Source organism: Anser brachyrhynchus (genome assembly GCF_964034855.1).
Source record: "Anser brachyrhynchus genome assembly, chromosome: 2".
NCBI classification, from domain to species: Eukaryota; Metazoa; Chordata; class Aves; order Anseriformes; family Anatidae; genus Anser; species Anser brachyrhynchus.
This window is the reverse complement of record NC_137695.1, coordinates 34,787,077-34,811,168: the sequence shown is the minus strand read 5'-3', so window position 1 is coordinate 34,811,168 and position 24,092 is coordinate 34,787,077. Positions and strand designations below refer to the sequence as shown.

At 38.3% G+C, this 24,092-nt stretch overlaps 1 protein-coding gene across 2 annotated transcripts in view; it reads right to left on the bottom strand.

Moving 5' to 3' along the window:
* Positions 1 to 485: 485 nt before the first annotated feature.
* The window catches only part of STK31 (serine/threonine kinase 31), a 36,826-nt gene continuing 13,219 nt past the window's right edge, over positions 486 to 24,092 (bottom strand). The window contains exons 10-23 of one of the 2 annotated variants that reach the window (XM_080582685.1): positions 22,037 to 22,159; positions 19,250 to 19,429; positions 17,573 to 17,689; positions 16,426 to 16,545; positions 15,802 to 15,933; positions 14,374 to 14,475; positions 13,338 to 13,418; positions 12,909 to 13,034; positions 12,093 to 12,218; positions 11,711 to 11,797; positions 10,716 to 10,865; positions 8,868 to 8,993; positions 6,798 to 6,866; positions 486 to 2,168 (exon numbers count right to left, since the gene is read on the bottom strand). In XM_080582685.1, the coding sequence (XP_080438811.1) occupies positions 1,908 to 2,168; positions 6,798 to 6,866; positions 8,868 to 8,993; positions 10,716 to 10,865; positions 11,711 to 11,797; positions 12,093 to 12,218; positions 12,909 to 13,034; positions 13,338 to 13,418; positions 14,374 to 14,475; positions 15,802 to 15,933; positions 16,426 to 16,545; positions 17,573 to 17,689; positions 19,250 to 19,429; positions 22,037 to 22,159 (1,800 nt within the window). In that variant the 3' untranslated portion in view covers positions 486 to 1,907. Of the gene's footprint in view, positions 2,169 to 6,781; positions 6,867 to 8,867; positions 8,994 to 10,715; positions 10,866 to 11,710; positions 11,798 to 12,092; positions 12,219 to 12,908; positions 13,035 to 13,337; positions 13,419 to 14,373; positions 14,476 to 15,801; positions 15,934 to 16,425; positions 16,546 to 17,572; positions 17,690 to 19,249; positions 19,430 to 22,036; positions 22,160 to 24,092 lie in introns of both variants that reach the window. The other variant, XM_080582684.1, reaches the window with a different exon arrangement.

Sequence of the window (24,092 nt, the reverse complement as noted above, 5' to 3'; positions counted from 1 at the left end):
AAAGGTATGTCACAAACTGAACAGAAGGCAGTCCATTACAATGGATTAGTATGCAATTTCAGCAGGATAGCTGTGCAATGTGACCCTGAACCAACCTGTTTTCTTAATGCCTCTGGCAAATAAGGAAAGAAAAGAAAGCCAGAGCTACAAAGTTATCATAGGAAAGGTCAAAGTAGAAATAAACAAAACTGGTGACACTGAGAAACTGTAATCAATGCTTAATTCAAATAGAAAGGCTGTCCCATACCCTGACACTTGTATGTACCAGAAGCTTTTAAAGGCTTAATTGCAGGTTTTATAAATAATTTCACCTCTCATGTTAGGTTCCATGTGTAAAAATCAGCTTACTTCAGTTGGTGAAGAGATTTGGAAAAGATTGCAGTTTTTGAATCAAGCATAAACAGAGACTTCTAGTTTCAGAAAACAAAGGTTAGTAGTTATGGGATTTAAGAAGTATGCTTTAGGTTGCATGGACATGTGCAGAAAAACTGGGCAAAAAATTTATTCCAATATACAACAAGACACAAACCAAATGGAACTCAGTTCAGTGTTTACATTAATTAAAGTTAGCCTTTTGTTAACAGTGAAAGGCTACAATCAGATTTGGGAAGTATCTCTCAAAACTGCTACCAGTTGTTTTCATTGACAAAAAACAAGGCATTATTCTTCTGCGATTTCAGTAATGAAAATACATTTAACACACTAACCAAAAACTCTAAGTCCAAAACATTCTTAACAAAGGTTTTGATATCATTGATTGTATATGCAATACAAAAATTACAAAATCATTATAATTTAATGAAAAAGGACAAAGCATCTTACATGCTACTCTGTATTAAAAAAAAGTGATTTAACAAGTCTGTTTTCAGAGATGAAACTGCCAAGGTGACATCATCTACCCACTGTCCATTACTGTTGCACCTGAGGGCTTCCTGGTTTCCCTACTGCTGTGTCTTGCCCATTACATACTGGATTTCTACATTCTTCATCTAACAACGTGCAGCTTTAGTAATTCCTCTGCAAAATACTAGTCTGCCAACAGCACTGTCCAAGAGCAACACCCAGAGGCTAAATATATCTCTACAGAAACTCTGAACATTTTAACCATTTTTTTTTCTGAGAAAAGCTTCATGAAGATAAGCAACAATTTCCTGTAGAAATAAAGACCTGACAAAACTCTTTCAATGGTAATGTTAACAGAAAAGTAAGTAGGCAAACCCACTCAAAATGGCATTTTTATAGCTACTGTGAACAATGAGAACAGATGATTTACAGACACACTTATGTAGAGCAGGCAGATAAAAAGTAATTTTCGCAACATGCATGTGTATAGCATCCTGGTTAGCACAGCAGCACTGCAAAAGAGCAACTAAAATGATGCTCTCCTGAAAGTTAATTGCCTTTTGCAAATGCAGAAAAACAGAAGAGCGGCAGCCTGCTCCCCATTTCCTTGGCCAGTTGTCAAAGTTTTTTCTTCTTAAATCTTGAAGGCAAGTTGCTGTAGAAACACCTTGAGTACTGAACAACCTGCAACTAAAAAGGTAATACCCTAGAGCATCTCTAACAGGGATATCTAACCTACAATTGCAGCAAGAAGGGGGACATAAGACTGGATACAAAAGCGAGTCGCTACAGCTTCATCTTAAATACTTCTGGCATCTAATATGGTTATATCCTGTAAATTTAAAGCCTACATAACAGACAAATAAAAAAGACTGACAAACTAAGAACACAATCAGGAACACCACACTTACATCTCTGAACTCCTATTTAGAATCAAATGTACTCTGAAGAAAATGCAGTTAAGGTTATGTAACCCCAGAACATGACTGCACCTACCCAACTTTTTATATTTTGAGATTTCAAATCGGGACAACTGATTTCAAAAATGAACAAAAACAGAAGTTTCAATCAAACACATCATGGACAAGTTCCTTATCTACTAGAGTAGTGTCTATCCCATTCTCCTCAGAGTTAATTTTAATTGCATCTTCCTTTTTATCCATCTTCTCAGAATCATGCTCCTTGTGTGGCATGTGCTCTTCACCTGGTTGTGATGAATCTGGAATCACATCAACTAAGAGGAAGCAATCATCTGCCAGCACCTGCTCAGCTGTCAGTCTGTTACAGCAGAACAAATTCTGAAGAAGAGATTTAACTTTATCATCCTACAAACAGAGGGAGAAGAATTTCATCAGCAAAGGAAACAAACGTGATTCCAAACAACAACCAAGTATTTGACGAACAGGTCTCATAAATGCTTGCAGCCCATGGCCCTCACAAAAGCTTGTACCACAGCACTCTCCATGGTCTGCACCCTTCACAGACATGGTGCTTGTTAACAACAGAATAAAAGAAAGCTTTCGGCACCAGGTCTGCCAACTCGGTGCCAGCAGACTTCACAGAAGAGCGTGAGTTATGTTTTAAAACACTAGCTTCCCAGCATTTTAGAGAAATACAGAATCATAGAATGGTTTGGGTTGGAAGGGACCTTAATCATCATCTAATTCCACTCCCCCACACCCCGCCATGGGCTCTTGAAGTCTGCTTTTCTACTGAGAAGGAACAGAATGGGTGCCATTCACCTTCTACGACATCAACTTTTAACTCTGTCCTATTGATTTCTTGCAGAGCAATAAAGTAAGAAAAAAAATGAAGTAATGGGAGTAACGGGCTCTAAATCAACAGCAGCTGTTTTGCTATTAGGCCATCACTTACACTTAAGCTGTTTGGACTTCTCAGAAGGGATTACGTGCCTAAATGCTTAGCATATTAACAGTGCTAGACTCCATGCATAAAACACAAGAACACAGCTGCTACCCATATGCATGCATGTCAGCTGTTGAGGAAGGAAGGGCACACACTGGATTTGAAGAAGGGGACTGCAAGAAAATCTCAAATGATGACCTAGAGACATAGATTAATAAAAACCTATGTAAAAATAATCTTCCCACAAGGGGGCGTTCATGTTTGTAGCCTCTGCAAGCCAGCATCGCCTCTGACCTGGGTCAACAGAACAGCAAAGCACAAGATACCTGCGCACCACCCCCCAGCTATCTCCGTTTCATCCAGACAAAAATCTATGATGCAAAGGAATGTACACAAATTGTCAAAAATCTGGAGACAGAAACAAGCAGACAATTTCCAACTTTCCCACTGACCGGCACAGTGACTCAGGAGAGACCACCTCTCCCTCCAGATAATCTGAAATCTGGGTGGAAAGACGAGATCTGAAAACTGTTGAACTTGCAGGCATACAGGATTGTTAAATAGTTACAAAACATTCAAAACGCTTAAAAGAGAATCTCTAGTTAAAAACATTCAAACATTTGATGCACTGAAATGCAGAAGTAAATCATGCCTACACGCTTCCTTGGTAGAAGTAAAAATGAAGAAAGCCCAGGCATTTAAAGAGCTTGAAAAGTTTTGTACTTCCATATTCCCACTTCAAAAAAATATCAAAATATCATCAGCAAGTTTCCCCTTTTCACCATTTTCTCACACTAAGGAAACCTGAAACGGATCCCTTAAGTAATACTGCTGTAGGACAACATTTCATTGTGTTTACTCCAGCTGATTTGATCTTATTTACTCCTTTTAATAAATACACAAAACTGAATGCTGAAGTACGCTGAATACTGAAGCTCAGCATGGTGAAACGGAAGGTACAAGATCACGTCTCTAATCACTGCTTCTCCTCAACAGCTACATAAAATTAGTATCCCCTTGTTGAAACTTAATGTTACCTTCCTGCATTAATTTTCCATTTCCTGAAAACAAACAAACAAAAAAATTTAATGGTTGCAAGCATACAATTCCTCTAGGCATGAGACTGAGATGGAAGGGAAATTACCAGCCTGTCAAGGGCCTGCAGATGGGCATTGAGATTAATTCTGAATAAGCTGATTAAAGATAAAGTCCTTAAAAGCAAAATAGATTTTCCCCAAGAACTGGGACAAGGATTAACAGCCAGAGGTCTTTGAGATTCCCCAAGAAACTGTTGAAATATATTTATTAGTATTGCATTTCTTAGTAGAACCCTCATGGATGTTCCTGTGAACTGCAGGAGGAACAAACTGCTGTGCAGCAAACTTCGACAGTTTGTGCACATGCACGCACATGTATCCAGGATGAATCCTTAAACTACCAACAAAGATGCATTGATTAGGATTGCATCACCTGGCAAAGTTTTTAAAAAAGAAAAAAAGCTGCTTCTTTTTATCAGTGAAAAAGTATTAAGAAGCTTGCTCTTACTGAGAACTGTAAAATGAGTGAATCCCTGCTAAGAACAATAATGAAGAACATGTTGTTCTTCAGATAAAAGCCAATATTGCACTTCAGAAGATACCTATAAGAAAAGAACAAAAAAAAGTAAGGGAAGCTGAAACCAGACACTTATGCAGAAATCTTACAAGCAAAGTGAACCAATTCCTATTTTTATGTCTCAAGTAGCTCTTTTCTATTTCCTCAAACAAGTTTTCCTTATGTGTGAAAGAAAGTTAGTTTCTTTCAGAATTTAAGGATTATTATGCACAACCCTAAATGATGCACTGGACAGATGGCTCTGTGCAAGTTTTGTGGAATATTTTTGAAAACTGTAGAGTTTGCACTAATGATCACAGAATCTTGATGAATCGTTAAGTACTGAATCTTCTTTCCTACAGCACTACGTTTCATGAGACTCATTTAATTTTTAATAAAAACTGAGCAACTATAATGAGGAATAAGAAATGCTATTTACACAAAGACCTCACTGCTCAAATGCTACATTTTTTATTCCTTTATTTTTCACGATAGTGTCACACTGGAATTAACTTTCCAGACGGATTTGGTAGGCAGTCCTGTGCTTTAATAGTAGCGATTTCAACACTGGAGAACACGGCTGAAAGTTATTAAAAAGACACTGTAGAGGATATCAGTGATCTAATGGAACAAAATTATTTAGAGCACTGCGCTATGCAGTGATACACAAGCTACCTGGCCTGGACATTGGAAGCACTACAGCTGTGTTAGCCTAATACTGTATCATGACAGTTTCTGAGCTTAAATAAAGAGGATACACTAAGCTCAGAATGAACACAACTCTAGTAAATGCAGACCAATTTTTGCACCATGTTATCCTAGATAGCTTTGCAAAGCACTCACATCATTAATACAGAAGTACAACCAATAAAAAGATGGATTTATTAGGGCTTTGTTTTCCCTTGCTAAAACAACCAAAACTTACCTGGCCAACAGGGACTCTAGTATTTCATTCTACACTTTCCACTTAAAGTATTTTTCTACTTTTCTGAGTAATATGGAGACTTACCTCTAATTCCTATATTCCTTAGAGAATTCTGTTTATTAACACTTCACTTAAAAACTAAACAGCTTGCAGGGTTTTTATAATAGTATAAGACATGATTTAAAGAGTCTCACAGCCTTCTCCAATCCAAAATCAAAGCTATCGAAAAAAAAAAAAAACTCAAAGGCAAAGTTATCACTTAAAGAGAGGTCAAAAGAAAAAGCATTATGTTAGAAATATATCCCCGTAATTAAAAATCACAAGGGTAACCCACTCAGAGGAGGTGGGAAGGGCAAGAAGACAAGAACAGGTAACTAAAAGAGTCCAGCAGAAGTTTGAGGTAGAAACTAGTCTAAGCAAACTAGTGATTTAAAAAAGGCCCCTAAACCTCCCAGAGAATTTCTTTAAGCTTTATATGGTGGTATAAAAGTTGGAAACATGTAAGAGATAAGAAGAAAAAGGAATCACCTGTAGCAAACATAGAAGTTGAAAGCAGGGAAGAGAAAAAGTCTTAAGTCCTGGCCTGAGGACTGAAAGCTTATGGGAAAGAGTAAACCTGTGTGCCTTCATATTTCTAAACTTAAGTGTCTAACTCTGAAGACAATCCTTTGCTTTCTGATAGGTAGCATCCCATCTCTTGGATGTTAATCATGAGTAGATAACTTTATAGGCTTCTCCTTTACAGCCTATGCCTTTGTCAACCTGAGTATCTCTTTCCTTTGGTTTATTTTCCTCCAAGGCATAGAGAAGGCCATACAATTATCTACTTCAAAGGTGGGGACCTAAGTTGGGAAATACGAAGGCACGCAGGTCTACTCTTATTTTCAGAAGTCATCAAGACAGTGGGCAAGGGTAAGTTTCAAAAAACAGACTGAAAACATAGTTCAAGGTGGCAACAGTTGCTAGCATAGGGCAGGCATAGAACAGTGGCTGACAAAAAACAGTGAAAGCAGCAACATTAGATCTTATCACTTGAGGTCCTCTCACATCTCTGCACTTGTTTGAGGCATTTAAGAAAGCTTACATTTCACACACACACAAAAAAAAGCAGAAGATAAAGGGTACACTGTGACTTTACAACTGCATTAAGTGACTAAAAGGGAAATTGGCTGTTTTATTAATGCTCAGGAATTGTGCAATTATGTAGAAGACAGAAGAACAAAGCCAACTTCCCTGACTTCGGAAAAGACAGGCTTCTAACTCCAATACCTCCTTCAAGGCACGACTGTCAATGATTTATTCCCCGAGTCTGTAACTTGGTGTCACTCAATTAAAAGTTATCTATGAAGTTGTTCCTTCTAAGGTTGGACTTAATATTTAAGAAAATCCTGGGATTTTATACCTTCTCAAATATTACTTTATTTTTACTTGGTATTTAGAATATCCAAATCAGAACATTTTCTCAACCCAACACTTCCAATCAATTTTTGTTTTTCCTTTAAAAAAAGGTATCAGTTAATCACCTCTGAACAAGACCAGTCTAATCTACCTCACCTGACAATCAACATACCATGCCAATCACATCCACCTCAGGTGTTCCATCTTCTTTTATGCCAAATTCCTGGTTTTGAATGCAAAGCTGTAAATTAAAAGATACAAAATATGTAACATTGTTTTACCCTTTAGTTTAACAAATATCAGTCAAGGAGATTCCATGTTTCAAGTGAAAATGGACTGTTGTGAAAAATGGGCAGGGGAAAGCTTTTTTGTAGTTTCACAATAGGGTAAAATACATAAGTGGCTCACATTTGCTTTACACAGGAAAAAAAACAATAAAAACAGTATTAGAGAAGAAACTTTTAGAAATCAAAAGAAATAGACTTTTTAAAACATGACTCGAAGTCCATGCCTAATCTGTACATTTAATTATATAACCCACAGCATTTCTTAAAGAAGATGAAGTCTGCTGTAAAACAGCAAACACGAACCCTACATCCATAAGCAAACTGAAATTTCCCCAGCCCTTATTAACGCCTAGAACCATGCCTGTATACAGCATTTTTCAAAACCTTGCTTGCAAGTTGATCTGAAAATGCCTCTATTCTGTACAATTATAAAAACAATCGGAAGAAGCATGTGTTTTGTCAGGGCTGGGCTCCCGTGACACAGAGCAGCTGAGAACTCACAAAACCCCTGCTTCCATCTTAGAAGTAGTAGGGCTGCTCAACGAGGGAGAACAATTTCAGGTGTCTGCCATCAAACTGGCAATTGCTGAACATAAGACCAGAATATGAACTAGAATTTTCCATCAAATGATCAATACAACACCAAGACTGAGCTGGAGATTTGTTACACGTGGATTAACATGAAATTCAGCTGGAAAGCTTGGAGATCGGTTTTCAGAAGACTGCAGATCTTGCTGCATCCCAGATATTCTCTTCGAGCAGAGCCAGCCATTGCTAGCCCTCCATTTGTTATGGTGGTTTAGGTTTTTGTTTGTTTTGTTGGTGGTAGGTTTTTTTTTTGCTTTACACTCACTTTATTCATTCCTGCTTGTAAAAATAAATTATTTTTTTTTGAACAGAAGATTTGAATAGTGGCACTGAAAATGTTCCAACAAAACCGTACCACATTAATAAGTTATAAGCATCTACAGTATTAAGCTACACTTTAGTTCATCTATTTCAGAAGAAAAATTACTTAATTTTAAGCAACTGCTCTATATTGGGACAAAAACATAATGAAGAATGACTTTTCTAAGAACCAGCTTCATCTTCTCAACACAGGTAACTGATAACGGCTACTGATCAACTTGCAGCTTATATCCCTATCACAGAGTGTTTAAAGATAGCTTCAGCCATCCCTTCTGTGCCACAGGATCATTGTGCAGCTGATGGAACTGCCAGCGTCACTAATCTGAACCCCAACTGGTACTCAGTGAACCAGCTCCAATGGATCAGGTGCAAAAATCACTGCGTGGGAACATCAACACTCGCTTGGTAGCTCATCACTTTTAAAAAAGTCCAAGAGATTTGAAGTTTTCCATTTGGAACACATGACACTGGGACCCTGAGCTGAGGAGGCAGCAAAACACTAAGAGAACACAAAAAGGAGTAGGAAGAGGAGATGCTGCATAATGCGCAACCTAACACAGAAAAGCAGACTGCTTTCTCCTCCCTGACGCAGCACACACTAAGGAACAGAACACCCATCTAAGGATAGTTAGGATGTCCTGAAGGATATCCTTCACCAGGGATAAAGTCCTATCCTTACCCAAATCAAAAGATAGGGATGATCAACAAACTGCCTCATAGGCAAGGGCACAAGAAAAGAATCAAAAAGGGTTAAAAGGATGAATGAGAAGCATAGGAAGAACTTACAATCCCCAGAATAAGGAACAAAAACATAGTTTTTGGTCATGTAACTACAAATTACATTGTATAACTTACAGAAAAATGCACTGCCTTCTGCCCATAAACTCCCATTTATTCCACACCTACCACTCAGTTTAAAATATGCACACTTACTTCTCCAAAACATTCGAAGTAGAATTTGAAAATAACATTCATCTATTGCTGTTTATGAAGCCTGCTACAGTTCCTCAGTTTTATAAGAAACTCTCTCATAAGCCATAACTTACCCAGAACAGAAGGCAGCCATACGCATACATGTCAGAGGCTGGAGAAGCTGGCTGTCCCATCTTCAGTTCAGGAGAAACTAAGCTCAGGGAACCGACGACCATTGTGCTTGCAACAGCACGTTGTTCCTATGGGGAAAAAATTGTACTCTTTAAGTGAAACCAATAGCAGATTGAAGGAGAGGTATCTCCCTCTCTAATTTAATGGATCAGACAACTTTATCATAGCATTCTGTGCTGACCCCGAATGAAATGTAAAATCCTCCTTTACTGGTGGAAAATACGGGGTGTAAAAGAGAAAGGAAATAGTCACATATCTACCATCTGTAACTGTAATAGAAAAATAGTGCTGGCAGATTTTACTCCACACTGGAACTATTAAAGGTCATAAGGTAATAAAGAATACAAGTTACAAAACTTCTCAAATTAGAAGAAAAAATACAGAAAATGGTTAAAGACATTCAGTACTACTTTGGAAGACTTTAGTTCTATTATCAGTTCTGCCAGTTTTCCCATTTTCCCCTGTCCTTTTGGCCTTCACTTGAAACTAGCTACTTCCTTCTTGCCCGTTTCCAGCATATTTTAGGACTGCCTACTGCCAGAATAAAAGCTAGACCCTGAGTTTCAACCTCTCTCCATGACTGTAGCCACCACCAGCTACAGCCAGACTGCAGGAGACAAGTCTCCAGATTGCCAAGAGTATTCAGCAACACAGCTCTGCTCATCAATTCGTGATCAAGCAGAAAGCACAACCATTGAGCAGTGCTGTGACACTCCCCATAGAGCAGGCACAAACTGATCCGGGCTGTGAACCACACGTGGAACTTTCCTGCTCCATTATAACCTAGCTGCAGGAAGGAACAAAGATATGAGGCCCTCTTCAGCTCTTGCAACCTTCAGATGGCACCACCTACACTATGACCTTTCAAAAAATTCAGCTGGCAACACTTTTAGAACCTCTCTCCTTTGCATGCTGAAAACAGAAATTTATTTGCTTGCTGTCCAAGTATGACAAGATTCATTAACAGAGAATGCACTGACAAAACAGAGATCAAGATTCTTAATAAAAATTAATATAATACATATATATAATAAAAATAATGACATAATGTAACACAATAATATTATATAAACATTGCTATAAAAAAATAAACAAACATGAAGACCTCTAGCACCCAAATGTGCTCAAATCAACTTCAGTTTAGAAAGTCAAAATGTGACAACAAAAAGATACACCAGTAGTGGAGAGACTTTGCCATGTAAACTAAGTAAAACAGTAAGGGAGTAGATTGTGTTCTTAAAGAACATTAGGCTTTCCCCAAGAATGATTATGAAATTCTTTACTACAGAAACCGAGGACTAAAGAAAAATACATACAAATACAGGTATGTTTATATAGGTTAACATGTGTAATCTTGTTAGTTTACTGAGACAGGTCAAAACACACAGTAGAACCTCATTACCTATCACACAGAAAGGCAAAGTCTTCATACAAGAGCTAGATTATTCTTTCCTCAAACAAGTTCCTACTCTCACCTCTGCTGATGCTCATTACCAGTAAATATAGAAGAGAGCCAACTAGCAAGTACTGCAACTTCTGTATTTTTCTGTTTGTTTTCCTTAACGAGGGCTCATGCTCGGTAATTCTTTTCTTCCACATCCAAGACTAGATTGTGTTTACAAAAATCTCAGCAAGACTCAAACCACCCAACCCTATTCAGAACATGAAACAGGAATCCTACTGCACAGCACAATGTTTATCAATCGATCTTATGTAGTTCATCTATTTTGATACGTAACTGACTAAAAGTCACTAGGTTGTTTTTTTTTTTTAGTTGGTTTTTGTTTTACCTCTGGTTTAGTGAAATCAAAGTCTCCAACAATTCCTTGTTTTCGATTCAGAGCAAAAATGTTGTTTCCATGCAGAGATCCATGTACTATATTAGCTCCATGCAATGTTTGAAGACCTTGGGCAACTCCTTTCATCACTTTTAATGCCTCCTAATGATTTAATTTTGGTGTTCATTACAAAGATAGATATGGAAGAACCAAAAAACAATATCTAATGTTTCTATTCCAAAACTAAGACAGATTTTATTTATTTTAAGATTGCATGCATTCAAAGTTCCTGACAATTGTTTTATGAAGTATGGATTAATTCCCAGTAAGATTGTGATGACCTGCACAGCCAGTCATCTGATTGTTTTGTCTCAAACAAAACATAATTACTGGTTAACAATTCACTAACATTAAACAAAAATAAAAAAATAAAATCACGTAACATATTTTGCAATATATATATTTACGAGTGCCTCCACGTTAACGAGCAGAAGCTTTTGAGTTGTCAAACATAACTAGGGAAAAAACTGTACTGGCTTCTAGCTACTGCTTCTCTGAGAAAGGTTGGCTGGCCAAAATGCCAATGAACAGTGTGGGAAGGAGGGAAAGGAAAAGAGAAGAGAGAGCAGAACACCTCCTGCACACACATACACACCCCGGGGCCTCCCCCCGCCATAATTCCTCTAAACTTCAATACAAGAATGCCTGCACTTACAAATTTAACGTACTCACTCTAGAATTTTTGAAGTGTACTAGCAGTACAGCTGAGGCACTGATTTTAATAAAAGAATAAAGTGTTTCCAAGCAAAAGCTCGTTTAGAAAATGATAGCCTACTGCTTGATCAAATGCTCGTCAAGCTATGTTGTGCAACTCTGTACAGTCACTGGCAGCCACCAAAGGAAGACCACTGCTCACACACCTCCAGCAGCATAATATACAGCACAATGTTAAGAGTTCAGTCCAAACACATAAAAAGGAAAATGCTGGTCATCTCAGTTATACTTACTTGTAGAGTCAGAGGTGTATCAGCTTGTAAAGCTCGCAGACTTGCCCCCGGGTAGTATGGGACCATTAAGTACACCAGAGGATCAGACTTTAACAACAAAAACAAACAAAAGTTTAAGAATACATTCTTTCCAATATCAGGAACACTGGAAAATTTAACATGCCTTAAAGATGTGTGATAAATCAATTGATGCTTACTAAGAAAACAGTTCATCTAAACTGAAGTCAGAAATATTTTTCTGATTCAATACTCCAACTGAAAAAAATATCAAAGCCTTAAATTCCAAATTAAAAGTTCTTCTGCTTAAACTTAAAACAAAAAGCAAAACAAAAAACACAACTAAACAACAATAAACAAGCAACATTATCAATCTGAATCTTGCCTTGCAGAAAAGAAGAAACAACAGTTGTAATAAGCCAGATTTCTCCTTTTGTTGATTCCAGGCCCTGTGATACTTGGCAACTCTTTCAATCACTTTGCCTTCTGAGCTCACATCTACAGAGTATCCCTGAAAAACAAAACAGAAATACCCAAGCTCTTACTCCTAATATCTGTAACATTACTGCACAACACTTTTTTAATTAAAGAAAGGCATAATGTTAGGTTCCATCAAATAACTCTCCTCTATTTATCACAAAACTCAGTAACAACTGTCATAGATTGCTTCCATATTTATAATACTTAGAAAGTCTGTAACAACAAAACAAGAAGCAAGTCTCCCATTTAAGAAGTAAAAAAAAAAAAAAAAATTCAACTATGCCTCCCGTGATACTATAACCCTTGGTTTCTCAATTGCTAGCACAATGGAGAAGAAAAAGAGCAAGGGGAGCAAAGCAGTTCCTGAAGTTTCACAGTGATGTATCATTTGGAAGACAAAACAGCACTTGCATTTTTGGAAACACGAGTAATGAACAAGTTAAAGGGTTCACCAAATACGAGAAAGAACAGACAGCAGAGGCGAAGCACTGCTCACTACAGCTGCCCTCGAAAGAAGTGAAAAATCGGTAAGTAACAGGAAAACAATCCAGACAGAGGACAAGGTCTCGTGTTCTACAGGCCCTGACAAAAAAAACACGTATCAGAAAAAGGTTGTTAAATGCAGAACTACAAAAGGAACAGCAGCGTTCATTCGGAATCAGCACATTCCCAGGTCGGGATCTCACATGCAGCGCTAACTGAAAGCCAGGACCAACATTACCTTTAGAAGAACCTTCTGATCCTGGATTTCCGAACACACTAACGGCCGCTTTGTGCTCAGCTCCTTCATAGGCTCGGCATCTAAAAGGTCTCGCTCCAGGCTGTGCGACAGAAGTCCACCTGAACTCTGAAGCACACATACACACAGACAGCCAGAGTAAGAGTACAGTATTAACAGCCAGCAACACTCACAGGCTCTAACTCTCTCTTCTCTTCCTCAATCAACTTAACAAAGCACAAACACAGTGGGGACTTGTAAAAAACGAAGTGACCGCATCTGTTAGCGAGAGGCTGGCTGCACACAAAATGTCACTGTAAGGCAGCTAACAAAATACTGATCACCACCCAGAAGGGCAGGGAGTGGGACACACAGCCATGAGAGTGCCTTAAACAATAACTGACAGTAGATTCAATCACAACCTCAGCTTACCATATAGCTTAGAATTCCTGCTTCTGGATAAAGAAGGGGCAACTCAGGGAACCATTTCTGTACCAAGAAGGAAAGTTTCTCCTGAATGAAGGAAACAAGCTTCAGGTCATTAGCTTCTGACACCATATACACTAACATTTGCCATGTTCGGACCAGGACATTCAAATGGATATCCATGCCTGTTCCACTTTCAGTAGCACCATGCAAAATAAGACAGGGAAGGGACAACACCCCACCCCACACACTAATACAGCATTTCAATATGCATAGATAGATTTTGGAAAGCTCTAAGGGTCAATAAAGTTAAGGCCTTGAAGAGCTCACGTGCTACGAAGGAAAGACATCCCCTTTTTTTCCTAAAACAGGCTTTAGTAGGCCTAAACGAAGGACACGGCTTCACTAGAACTAAACAAAAGAAAACAGAAATCAAGTAGTAACATAGATCAAACCACTCAAGCATCTACAGATCTCACACAACCATAATGCAAGGTAACTATTTTGCACAAATGCTATGTCTGCAGAGGTAAGATACATCGTCATCACAATCCCTGGTACTCTTCTACTTCCTTAAAGGTGATGGTTTCAATTCTTCCCTCCATACAGAGGACTTAAAGAAAGGGTGATCTCCTTCACTTCAGGATAAAACCCTGTTTTACTCCACTCCTAGGTAAACATTTGCCTTACTTGCACAGAACAGTCTGTCTTCAGTAACTGAGCTTACACTTTAACCTGCAGCTCTTCTGGGTCAAGAACTGCAGCTCACATTTTCTCTCACTTCACCCCATTTGGGGGAGTGGAAGGGGATGCAAAGAAGTGTCTGAAGAGACTATGTCCAAACAGAAACAAACGAAAAAAAAGAATTGATCAGCCTCCCTTCCGTCTCCCAAAGATTTTGTCAAAATAGGGCCACCTTAACATTCAACACTAAAATTTAGAAAATGGGATTTTTGTATCCACGTCATACATTAAAAGCAACTGAAATGCAGATGTGCCTCGCAGAGCTTTATTTTAGCTGTCTAAATAATTTAATACTTACATATTCTTCACGTTCCTTGTATATTTCCTGAAGAACCCCATTTCGCAGAGCAGCAATTTCCTCTTTTATTCTTGTCATTTCAAGCTCACTGCAATCATCAGACTGCGTTAGGAATAACAAAGTTAGCATACAATTCCCATTCTGCTATTATACCAAACAACAGTTATCTACTATATCAGGATTAAAAAGCAGTTTCAGTATCACAGTTCTGGAGTTAAATGCATTCTGAAGTTTCAGTCTCCATCCTGGAAACCCAAGGGATTCTCTTAGAACCTAATCACAGGGAAAGGTGCACCATTTATTTACATAACAGACAAAATGTTCTAGCCCTTTGCCTACTCGTTTCTGAAGTCAAAGAGCTTTTTTTTGTTTAAAAAAATCAGCTGACCCCATATAATCATAACAGAAACATCGTTCATCTACCGGCAAAGCTACGTTCCTGAATTCATTCACCTTTTTCTTCCATAAGTGCAAATTTGCCTCATGCCACCTCATTTATCAGGAACCCTTTTACCAGTGGCTTTCATTGACGTCACTCATTTTAAATCCCTCTTGGAAGCTCACTGCCCCTTCACAATGCTTACAAAGACACACATGCAGGTTTCCTTTCCTTAAGCATCTCCAGAGTAATTAATGTGTGATCTATGCACTTGTGACATTATCAGTGCTGTTTATTTGATTTAGAGGTAATATTTGCATTCTTTCAACTTCTTTGAGGGGCAAGGGGGAACCCTGAAAATTGGAACAGACATTGACTTCTGCCTCCAAAAGGGAGGTACGCGCGTTATGAACAAAGTGGACATGGCTCAGAAGGAAAGCTTTGCAGGTTAAGGTAGAGGTCTAATTTACTTGCTGTTACACACTTGAACAGAAGAGGTAAGACAGACCAACTCCAGGAAAATGAGCACTACGCACACAAGTATCACCCTGCAGAGTGATCAGTGTCACAGGCATTACAGAAAAAGTAAATCACACAACCAGCAGGGTAAAAACAGCAGGACCAGACTATGCAGTACTTAGCAATGACGGCCACCAGATGGACCCCTTCCCTTTCCTTCCCAGAAGGGCTCCTTTCAGAGCCGTCCCAGACTTCACAGCAGCTGCGTTTTGTGAAGGATTTCCCATGATTTTTAAGATAGTGTTACCTAACTGCAGTTCCTAGCTTGACATGAAGAAAATGCAGGTATTTAGCTCCTCACACCGCTAGTTAAAAGCATCGGTAGTGTGGCTAGGGACTGAAAAAAAATGTCTATATAAAGTTAAAAGCAAATTCAGCTCCAGCAACTAAGTCTTGACTGAAGGGACACTTGAAGAACGTATCTTTAAAGCACGGAAGGCACAAACTGTTCCATGTAGTTACCACTGATTTGGACAAAGTTCACGTTCCTAAACAAATCTGAAACAACAAAAACTGTAACGTTTTCATACTTCCTCAAGGTTGTTCTTTTCGGCCAGTTTCCATCTTAAATGGGCCTTCACGCTTTTCACATTTTTTTTAATTGATAATAAGTTTTCAATATTAGGACTTTTATTCAGCCATTCCTCCGCTTGTTTTTTGAACTAGGAAAAAAAACCAGAAAAACATTCAAGCATTCTGTTTTAATATGCGTTAATCCAATATATTAGAGAAACTGCCCTAAGCCTATCTGAATTCAGTTTTCAGGGTTTTTCCCACAAAATAGTGTTTCACTGTGTTTCGTTTTAATGACATTAACAACCTCCTGGAAGACACTCTACTTAACCTTGGTTCCCTTAAGTTACATACTACAGATTTGTAATGAATCCAGAGATTCCAGCTTCCATCATTAAAAAAAAAGACAAGAAAATCACACAAACACACCACGCTTTGCATTTAGCTGAAACAAAGCCTTGGCTGAGGTAACGCACAATTGCTATTCTCAAACTTTAACCCAACCAATCTCTCATCACCAACTTACACCTAGAATTTCCATTATAAAATTAAAGAGAAAAAACAAAAGTGCATCTTTTAAAAAAGTGTCAGAAAGTGCTACTAATACAGGTCAGTGTGACAGAAATAAGGCACAAACTAACCTCAACACTGGCCAAGTATCTGTTTTGTATGACAGTGATCAGATTCTGCTCTTGACGAACTTTATGCACAACTTTACTGTATGCACTCATAATTATTCTCTTCTCTGCCTCACCATGCTCCTAGATTGAATTATAGACACAGAGTGATATTAAAGATTGAGTCATTCTCCATTCATACAATCAATGTTCCGTATGTAAAACCTTTACTGAGAAATTCCGGTGTTACTGGAAAAACTTGTCTATCAGTTTTTCCTCTTCTTAAAGACGACGAAAGGAGAAATTAGCAAGTCTAAGAGTTCATCCAATAGTTTCAAGAAAATAAAATCCATCAGCACTTCCATGCAGAGGATCCATTTCATATTCCACATGCTATGAGGGAATTTTTTTCATTTAATGTTTTTGAGGATAGAATGGTTTAATAGATATGAAGCATCGAAGTAAGCAACCATTCTTGCAAAGGAGTCACTGGTTCTGTTGCAGATAGTAGTCAGAAGCAGGATAAACTGTTGGTGTGCTGTTCTATGGTTAGAGGACAAATTCAACATTTGCTGGTCATTCTCTGGCACACAAGGGGCTCACTACAGAGACAACGCAAGTACCTCAAAGAGTCCAGCAACAGAGAACCGAGGAAACACTGAACAGGAAAGGTAAAGAACTGGAGAAAAAGTTAACGCAAGCATCAGAAAAAGATTCCCAGTGAGGCAACACTTGCCTCACTTGCTCCATGCAAAAAGGAGATGTATACCATTTTGTCACTAAGACTGGAAACAGAAAGTTTATCCACAAACATCCACAAGATGCAACAGAAACTTACTTATCTATATTTTCAGCACAAGCACCAAAACTCAGAGCACCTCAAAGAAACGTATGAGCTTCTCTGTGCATACAGAGGGAAGCACCGGCTTTCTCAGAATCTCTTAGTTCACTAAGTCACAGAGTTCAGTTCCTGTAACCCCAATCTGTCCTCTGCCTGTTGCCTAGAAAACATTCTTTTCTCTCTAAGGAGCAACCTTAGTGACTTTTTAATCATACTTCCACACAGAAAAAAAATGCTGTTCTGTAGTGAACAAACTTGTCTGGTACTTTAAGAGAAGCCTTAAACTGAAATCAAAGATGCATAAAACATACAGAAATGCTTAGAACTTACTGTTAAGTCAGTCTTCAGTTCTTTGCAAATATTCAACTCAGCCTCTTTGAGAACTTCATCCACATTGACAGCCACTTCCTCTAAATCTGAAGATGCTTCTGATGACAGGTCAAAACACTTCAAAGAAAAAAAAAACAGCCATGTAATTGAAAGTTAGAACTTAGCAAGAAGACAGCAAGAACCAGCAAAAAAAATACAAAGAATGAGCACTACTGGAAACCTAATCAGAATTTCTGTCAAGTATCACCTTTAACTGCCTGACACTTGAGTGATATAGCAATTTCTAGAATGAATGTAGCCATGATTCACCAAGCAAGAAGTTGAATTGTTCATGGAAAAGTTCAGGTTTGAAACAGGTAAATGAGTTCATCATTACATTAGCAAACTTTAGTCACTTTTGTACTTCAGTCACTTGCATATATGCAGAATAGCACTTTGAGTTGCACACAGCAATCACGCAAACCCACCTGCACGTATGTTTTCCCAGTCTAATAACTGACATGGTTATAAATATCTGCAAGTAATTCATAAACATTACGCTGCACACAACACGCACCAAGCCCACGCTGCTACTGAACAGTATTTACCGTGAGGTTAAGGCACACTGTTAATCATAACAACATCTGGCCACTGTAAATGGTCTGGGTAAAACAAAATGCAAAAATCTATTCACTACAAAATGGTACAACACTGATGGATTATGCACAATTCACGTGGGCAGGAAGGTTACACTGATACTATCCGAGAATATTTACACATGAAAGTGCAACAGAAAAGGCAATCAAGGAAGCTGGGTCTGCAGGAATAAAGAAAGAGCAGCTTACAGTCTTCTCAGTAAGAGTTCAAAACTCAGCAAGAACACAGGTATTAAGCACAGAAGCAGAACAGCAAGAAAGTTACTTCCCAACTTTGCACCTTTACAAACAGAGCTCAATGATAACCCACTTCCACAGTTTATCTCCTTTTAAGACAAATGCCATGTGTAGACATACTTGCTTCAATGCTCCCAACTTTCTACAACTCAGATCAAAAGAGCCCAAGCATCCATGTGGTATTTCAGCATCAAATATCGTAGGAAATGCAAATAAAAGGGGGCAATTTATTTGCATAAGTTCTCCACATTCAGTATTTCAAACGAGAAAAAGATTATATATTTGTCTGCAACCTGTATCTAGACCATTTTGAGTCAGATTGGCTTCTCCAACAATGTTAAGTCCTCATTTACATTGCTCTTTCATCTCTTTTAGCAGCCTTTATGAACTAGCACCTTTTAAAATCTTAAATATTTCTATCCAAAGGCTACTTGAAGGGACTAATGAAAGTATTTCAGTCACATAAGGCTTAGACAGAGTATTAGATAAATTAGACAGAGTTATGGTTGCATAAAAGCACTGATCTTTAGACAAAAGACATCCTTTCACATGCAAGCATAAACCCTCACTTGGTACCAGCTCACCGCAAAGGTATGCTAAGCACAGAGATAAATTAGCACTCTGTTCTTCAACACACACCTTCTTCCCCTGCAAGGAGGCGTTGACATTTAGTTCCGGTGCTCATATGCACAAGCTCCCTGCCATAGACAGCTGTCCCTACTAACGACTACTGCACACAAGCTTGGTTAGATGCAGCGTCATGCTTCATCTTTTTCTGTGACGGAAGTGGACTTACTTGACTTACCTTTAAGATACCACCGAACAAGTCAATGAGAATTTGCAAAGCAGCATCTGTATCATTTCTGATGTGAACAAACTCCTCCGTTTCAGCACACTTCCATGTAAAGAACTGTTGAAACACTTCCTCAGAGTCATTCACTTCACAAACCTGACCATAAACCATCTCCAGAGAAACAGACAATTCCTGTGCATCAAGCAAAGCAAACAAAAACAGCAGGTTTGCAAGCCAAAAGAATTTTGTGACAGTATACTATAGATAAAAATCAAGACATTTAATGCGGAAAGACTTGGTACTACCTCCTGACATAACTTTATTTCTATTACAAAATCCTTTCTGCATTAAGTGAAGTATTTTTTATATTCCACTTTCATATCTAGTAGCAGCACGTCTATCAGAAAACATAATGCAGAAAAGGATCTCACATTACAGAGTCTGATTCTCCCTCCGAAACACAGAAAGAAAAAACACCACAAAAAGCTTAGCAGATCATATCATATCATTCGTATTCTAGTCTCTTCTACCTTATGGGCCGGACTGTGAAGTTATGCTCATTAGGACAAAGAACAAAAAGGGGTTCAGTTTATAACGCACCAGAAAGCAGCCTTCCATGCAACTGGGTAGAAGTCTAACGCTCAAAAATATTTGAGCTGCAATGATGTTTGCATACAACTTGCTATAGCTCAAGAGGTAAAATTATCCCTACAAGAGGAGATTTGACTGGACAAACCTTTGCTTTTGTAATAATATGCCACGTCTTTCAGGCTTACAAAAACAGCTAGTCACACCAGAAGAGCACCTGCATGTATTCCATCATACTGTCCTCAAGCAAAAGAGTCTTGTAAGTCCCATTTCCTCCCATTTATCTTCCATATAAACATACTTCCCTAAAGCATTAGTACCTTGATCAGCAGGATAACAAGGTACCATACAAAGACTGCTCAATGGCCCACATGTACACAAACCAGTCTCCTAAGTGTGACAACTCACATTAGGAGGAACAAGCCACTGTAGGCTTCACTGTGCAGCAGAGGAAACACACGCTTACAGGCAGCTAACATCGAACAGCTGACAACTGTTCAGCTCGTACCCCAGCCTGCTTTGGAGTAACTTACATACATATCCATACTCTCAACTTTCCTCTTAACCAATGTAATATTACCACTTGGAAAGTGTGCAGCTAAACCCAACTGCTTGTTTCAGTCCCAGTCAGTTGGACTCAGCTGGGAGTGAAGCTTTTGGAGTTTGTCTGTAGTTCAGGCCAGCAATGGCTCTTACTGGAAAGCATAAAACATAAGTCAGAAGAAATGTGCGATGGGGTGGGTTTGCAACGCACCACCTCAGTGAGACAGGCATTAGTTCCCAAGCTCCTGTTGTTCTGAGACGCACTGAAAAATATTTTCTCCCAGACAGTACAACTGTGACCCTCTTCAGCTCTGAAACACGGCAACCAAGGTTCTCACTGTTTTTTGTCAAAGAGGTTATTTCCATTCTATTTGGGAAAGCTATTCCGATCATCTAGCTTGTAATACAAGAGAAGACCTTCAACACACTAAGCTAAAGCACAAAACTCATTTAACACACGTGGCCACATTTCAGTACTCCTTCAAATATTTTCAAAAAAAAAAAACTATTACAATTTCACTGCAGTACAATTATCCAGAGGATGTTTAATGTCTACCACCTAGTGGATTAGCACAGCATAACCCTTAAACACACACTACAAACACACCACAGTTTTCCTGTTTGAAGAAGCAGGATCTATGCAGGGTCTCCAGTGATAGGAAGCCATGAAATGCTACTCATCTAAACTGTAATTAGATGCTCATCTGCATATCAGACTAGCACCAAAAATAAGTGCATCAAAACATACTTGAATGGTGTTTAAAAATAATTCCACACTTTACTTCTATTAATACTGCTCCAACCTTACACAACTCTGCACGCTGCCTGTAACCGGGGTGTTTTTCATAGGAACCCAATCTTGTACGGGCGTAGGAGAATAAGCCTCCAGAATTTCTACAGACAAGCTGTTAAAACTATTGCTAACCTTTTTCCCTCTCCAAAAACGCTTGCACGATCAAAATAAAAGCAAGCAGTATTTCTGAAGTTTAAAAGAAGAAAATGTATTTCTAATAACAAAGCCCAGGAACACCAGTTTGATAATCCTACCATTGGTAAGACTATTTTTCAAGAGTTCCTACTGCATCTACAGAGTCTATCTCCTCATTTACTCCCCCACTTTCTGCTGTTGGGTTCACTGGGCGAGAGAAGACAGAAGATCGGGGGAGAGGTAGAGGGAGAGAGAAGGCAACTCCCAGTATCGACGTGACATTCTGTACTGTTTAATGTGCCTCTTAGACAAAAAATGCTTTAACCACTCTGCACTTTGCCATACTAGTCCAAACAACACAGCCAACTTAACAGAAAGAGCTAGGAAAGCTTATAACCCAACCATGAAATGCATTGACTTGTTAACTGTAGGTTCTCTCTAATGCTCACCTTCTAAGTTTTCCGTGCTTTGTGAATTTGTTAGTCACCAAACACAGCACAGTAAGAGAAAACTCTTGCCCAAACCCAAGATAATTTCCTTCTAGAAACAAAACATCCCGAAGACCACGATCACAAGTAATATTGAGAACAACATGTGTCAGATCTACAACTTACCTCAGAAGTATAATCTAAAGCTTCATCTGCTGCTGTTGAGGTCCCTAACTATAGGGCATTTAACGTTTAAGAAACATCTCCAAAGGTTCTCAGTGTTTCAGAATTAGTAAAAAGCTCCTGCCCTACCTGCAACATTCTTGAGCGCTCAGAGAGGAACAGCTGATCCACTTCTGAAATAAATTCATTAACTGCCGAATACAACTTCTGTTGCACCTCATTTCTCTTGATAATCAATTCAGCTCTTTCATCCTATGCAGAAGGAAAAGCAAATGAGCAACTCACACCCAGATTCCCCCTACACAGAGTGACCGAAATAAGTGGTAACCCTGTAAAATATACATAGTACACAACTGATGAGAATGAATGAAAAAACTAATTTGCTTTTGACACCCAACAAAATATGTAATACATCTGTAATATGAGTATGTATACACAAACAGGTTCAGAGTTTTTGAATTTACTTTATCCCATGAAAGCTTAGAAGATGACTAAATCAAGAGTTTGTAAGTATCCAAAGAAGAGACTAGAAACCTTTTGTCGGTAACAGACGAATGAATTAGATCCAGTGGTTGGTAACTGAAAGATGGACAAACTAGCTATGAATAAAAATTCAGGTTGCAGCATACACCATTTTAAAACTTAAAACCCAGACTAGCAATTGAGCAGATATTATTCAGCCAGACAGTAACAGACTAAATTAAGTTCTACCAGAGAAGTTAAACACAAAGTATTGTTTCTGCAGTTAAAAAAAAAAAAAAGCAAAGAATAAAAAGGCAGAAAAACAACAAAAATTGTTTAATAGATACTTCTGCACTTTCTGACATCTCTGGTAACCAAAAGCACACACAGTTTTTACAGACTTCTTGCTGTTTTATGCATGTAAGACATGAGCCAGCTTGAAAAAGAATATTTAACACACTGCATAAAAAATGTATAAGGATGCCTTGCCATAAAGAATACTTTCCAAGACAAATTTCTGCAAACTATTGCTTCAAAAACTAGAGCAATGGAGACTTAAGTGCAGTAAAAGACTCAACCAAGCAACCAAATTCCAGGTAATACTAGTCCAAAAACTAAGTAAATTCAACAGTCTACAAAGGACAGAATGACACTCCCGGGAAGTCAACACACAGCTCAAGAGCTACAGGACAAGTCTCCTTCCTCAATCTACCATTTAAGTGGGTACACACAACAGTTCATGCCTCATGGAACACCTGCTACGTAACTTCAGAAAGCATTAAGCATTTTAGAAGCATTTTACAAGAAAACATTTTACGTTTATAGAAGTATTTTGCAAAGACTTAAGCTCATGACAACAATAGAATTAAAACTCCTTTAGAACAGGACGAAGACTTCTCAAACTACACCTAGAAAATTTATTCTGTGTCTCAATCAATCTCACACCTCTCAACAAATGAGCAAAAAAAAAAAAACACCACCCCAACCACCAGACCTAGTCATGCCAAATGCCCATCTAGCTTATTTTGTTTCAGAGAGCTCCAGCAATGGGGTTATTACAAAAGACTGTAAAAGTAGGATATGCATGGTGCAGTCACCTGATCAATGCTTTCTTGCTTTAAAGACCTCAAGACAAAGATGCATCCCCTTGCACAGATACGTTCTAATCCACTTTTTGAGCCTATTTCTACTTTTGACCTCAGTTTTTCGCTTTCGTTAGTGCAAATTACTACTTTGCAGTATATGAAATAGTTAAAACTAGCTCTGGCATCAGCACCTTCATTAATTGCTCCCCAACTTTTTCTTTTTAAATTAAATTTACAACTAAATAATAAATGTATTATTATATGTATACTACAGTCTTCAATAAAGCAAATCTTGAATCAGCTTCTAGTTCTAAACCATAAATTAAGCAACGCTCCATAAAATACTGCAGTGTCTGAATATACAGTATTTTTGTTACATATATACACTGCGTTACCTGCCTATATTGCAATTAGTGCAATTTTAATCATTTGTGTTTCTTTGTCTGTAAAGCTGCCATCCTGCCAGTAAAGTTTTGTAAGAGAGCTGGTTACGTGATCAGCACCAATATCCCTCCCATTTGAGTACGTATCCTTCCTATACTGAGCACAGAATTTACATCAAATTCTATGATTATTTTTGGAAACATTTGAAAAGTACTTTCACTCCAGAAGAACTACCTTTGTTATTTTTATACAAA